This window comes from Myotis davidii, unplaced genomic scaffold, assembly GCF_000327345.1.
Source record: "Myotis davidii unplaced genomic scaffold, ASM32734v1 scaffold164, whole genome shotgun sequence".
NCBI classification, from domain to species: domain Eukaryota; kingdom Metazoa; phylum Chordata; class Mammalia; order Chiroptera; family Vespertilionidae; genus Myotis; species Myotis davidii.
In genome coordinates this window covers 1,505,555-1,508,061 of record NW_006296417.1, presented here as the reverse complement: position 1 = coordinate 1,508,061, position 2,507 = coordinate 1,505,555, and the positions used below count along the sequence as shown (strand labels likewise).

General features: G+C 54.7%; 1 protein-coding gene across 1 annotated transcript in view; it reads left to right on the top strand.

Moving 5' to 3' along the window:
* The window catches only part of MEF2A (myocyte enhancer factor 2A), a 34,401-nt gene that overhangs the window by 21,239 nt on the left and 10,655 nt on the right, over window positions 1–2,507 (top strand). The window contains exons 6-7 of the mRNA XM_006771777.2: window positions 4–53; window positions 1,130–1,189. Of these exons, the coding sequence (XP_006771840.1) occupies window positions 4–53; window positions 1,130–1,189 (110 nt within the window). The remainder of the gene's footprint in view (window positions 1–3; window positions 54–1,129; window positions 1,190–2,507) is intronic.

The following is a 2,507-nucleotide window of genomic DNA, read 5'->3' as shown; positions in this document are numbered from 1 at the left end:
CAGGCCCCTGTCCCCCGGCGCCCCGCCGCGGCCGCCCAGCACCGGCAGTGCGGGTAGGTGGTGACGGCTGTGCTGGCAGCTCTTTGTCAAAAAGGGTGAAAAAACAAACCAAACCAAATTGCTACCCTAAGCAGTTCTTCATGCTGCTGCTCTTACCTTTATTGTTTTAATAAAGAATAACTGGCTTTCTTTTAAAGTATTTTTAAAAATATATTGTTATTGACCTCAGAGAGGAAGAGGGAGGGAGGGAGAGAGAGAAACATCAATGATGAGAATCATGGATCGGCTGCCTCCTGTACCACAGGGCCCCCCCCACACACACACACACACACACACTCACACACACTGGGGATCGAGCCAGATATCTGCCCGGACAGGAATCAACCCCCAGCCTCCTGGTTCATAGGTCGATGCTTAACCCCTGAGCCATGCGGGCCGGGCTGAAGTAGTTTTTGACAATCTGCTGTGGCTCTCGCACCGCGTCAGGTCCAGGGGAGCAGTATATACCACCTGTCAGCCCTCCTCATGGGACAGCCATGCTTGGACGGGCAGGACATCGTGAGCAGAGATTTAAAGTTATGTGGGCCGTTCATGTTGAAAATAGCGGAACTGACTTCACTGACTGGAGTTCATGCTTTTGCATTTCTCCCTGCCCGAATGTGTTCGTTACTCAGCGGGATTCGTGGTGCACTGACGGCCGCCCTCAGTGGGATGTGCCTCCCCGTGCCTGGTCGGTAGCGCCCCCTGCGCACTGCTCACCCAGCAGCGAGCACTGTCCGCACTGACACCCGCAAGGCAGGCAACGCAGGGCCCGGCAGCGAGTGTGTGCGGGGCGGGCAGAGCAGGCCGACAGCTGCGAGTGTGCGGCACAGTTCATCCTCCCATTATTACTGATTAATGTATTATTTATATTGTGCTTGTATTATGGTTATTGTTACCTTACTTATGAGTTATCACTTAGGGAGTGATGGCCTGTAACTTAACCTATGTACGTTACCCGCCAATGCCAAGTTCAGACAGGCCGGGTGTTCCTTAGGCGTGGAGCGAGGCCGCCTCCGTGCACGTCCTTCATATGCTGATAAGGAGGCGGGTTCCTATTCACCCCTGTCCTCTCTCCTCCCCCTCCCAGGTGGGATGCTGAGCTCGTCGGACCTCACGGTGCCCAATGGAGCCGGGAGCAGCCCTGTCGGTGAGTGGATCCTAGCTCGCGCTTGTAGGCAACTGCCGGCCATGGAGGAGGGGATGGTCCGCCCCACGGGCCTCTGGCGATGAGGGGAGGGGTGCGGGCATTCCCTGTAGCCTGGTTTCCCCCCGAGGGTACGTCTGCCTCTGCCTCCCGTTTCCTGGTCACTCCCCGCTTTATTCCTCACACAGTTCTCAGGCACCTGTGGGGAGCCTCCTCCCAGCAAGGAATTATTCTTTTCTAAAGTCCACATCGCCACCGCACAACTTCTACATCAACACCGTCAAGGAGACGCTTTCTGTAGCATCTCTTCTCCCAAAATTACACTAACAGGCCACCGACCACCTGACGGCGGGAGAGGTGGGCCGGGGGCTGCCGGGAGGCACTGGCGGCTGCTTCAGGCACAGAGAAGCGAGCAGCGGGCCCGCGGGCGCTGGTGGTCACGGCAGGACACGCACATGGGGGCGTGGTCACAGCCCGCTGGTCTCTCACTTGGGATCCTCCCGAGAGGCCTTAAACCCTTAAACCCTTGTCACAGTGTGTCCGCCCGCCCAGGAGGCTGGAGAGAGACTGTGCTCTTACCGTGACAGTACGGCACGCGTGCCCGAGGTCCAGGGACAGCTGTGTGCCTCTGGGTTGCCGTCCTACTAACGCAGTGGTTCTCAACCTTCTTGCCCTTTAAATACAGATCCTCATGTTGTGACCCAACCATAAAATAATTTTCGTTGCTACTTCATCACTGTCGTGTTGCTACTGTGATGAATCGTCATGTAAATATCTGATCTGCAGGATGGGCTTAGGCGACCCCTGTGAAAGGGTCATTCGACCGCCAAAGGGGTCGCGACCCACAGGTTGAGAACCGCTGTATAAGGCCTCCTGGTCTCCGATCTGTGGTTACCGACCGTCCTGGTGACTGAGAGGAAACGCAGGCGCTCCTCTCTGCCCCAGTGCTGCTGTGGGCCCGGGGGACTTCTAGGGACAGTTCCCAGGCCTCCCACTCATTCACACAAACGGAACCAGCTTCTCCTCAAGTAAACGAGGAGATGCGGAATAACTTGATTTACATTGAAGAGAAATAAACAGGCTCATTAGTAAGACAAGCTACAAACATAGCGACCTGACGTCGGAATAAATGCCCAATTACATCTGCCACCGTGTTAAGTGCCATTTAACTGGAATTAAACAGGTAAGACCGGTTGTAGGATCTGTTTAAATAGATAATTAATGTGCAAAAATTCATAAAGGCCTCACCAATTATCCGTCAGGGCTCTCACACTTGGATGTGTCTTTCCAAATATTTACAGCCTTTTCATCTGTGTAGCTG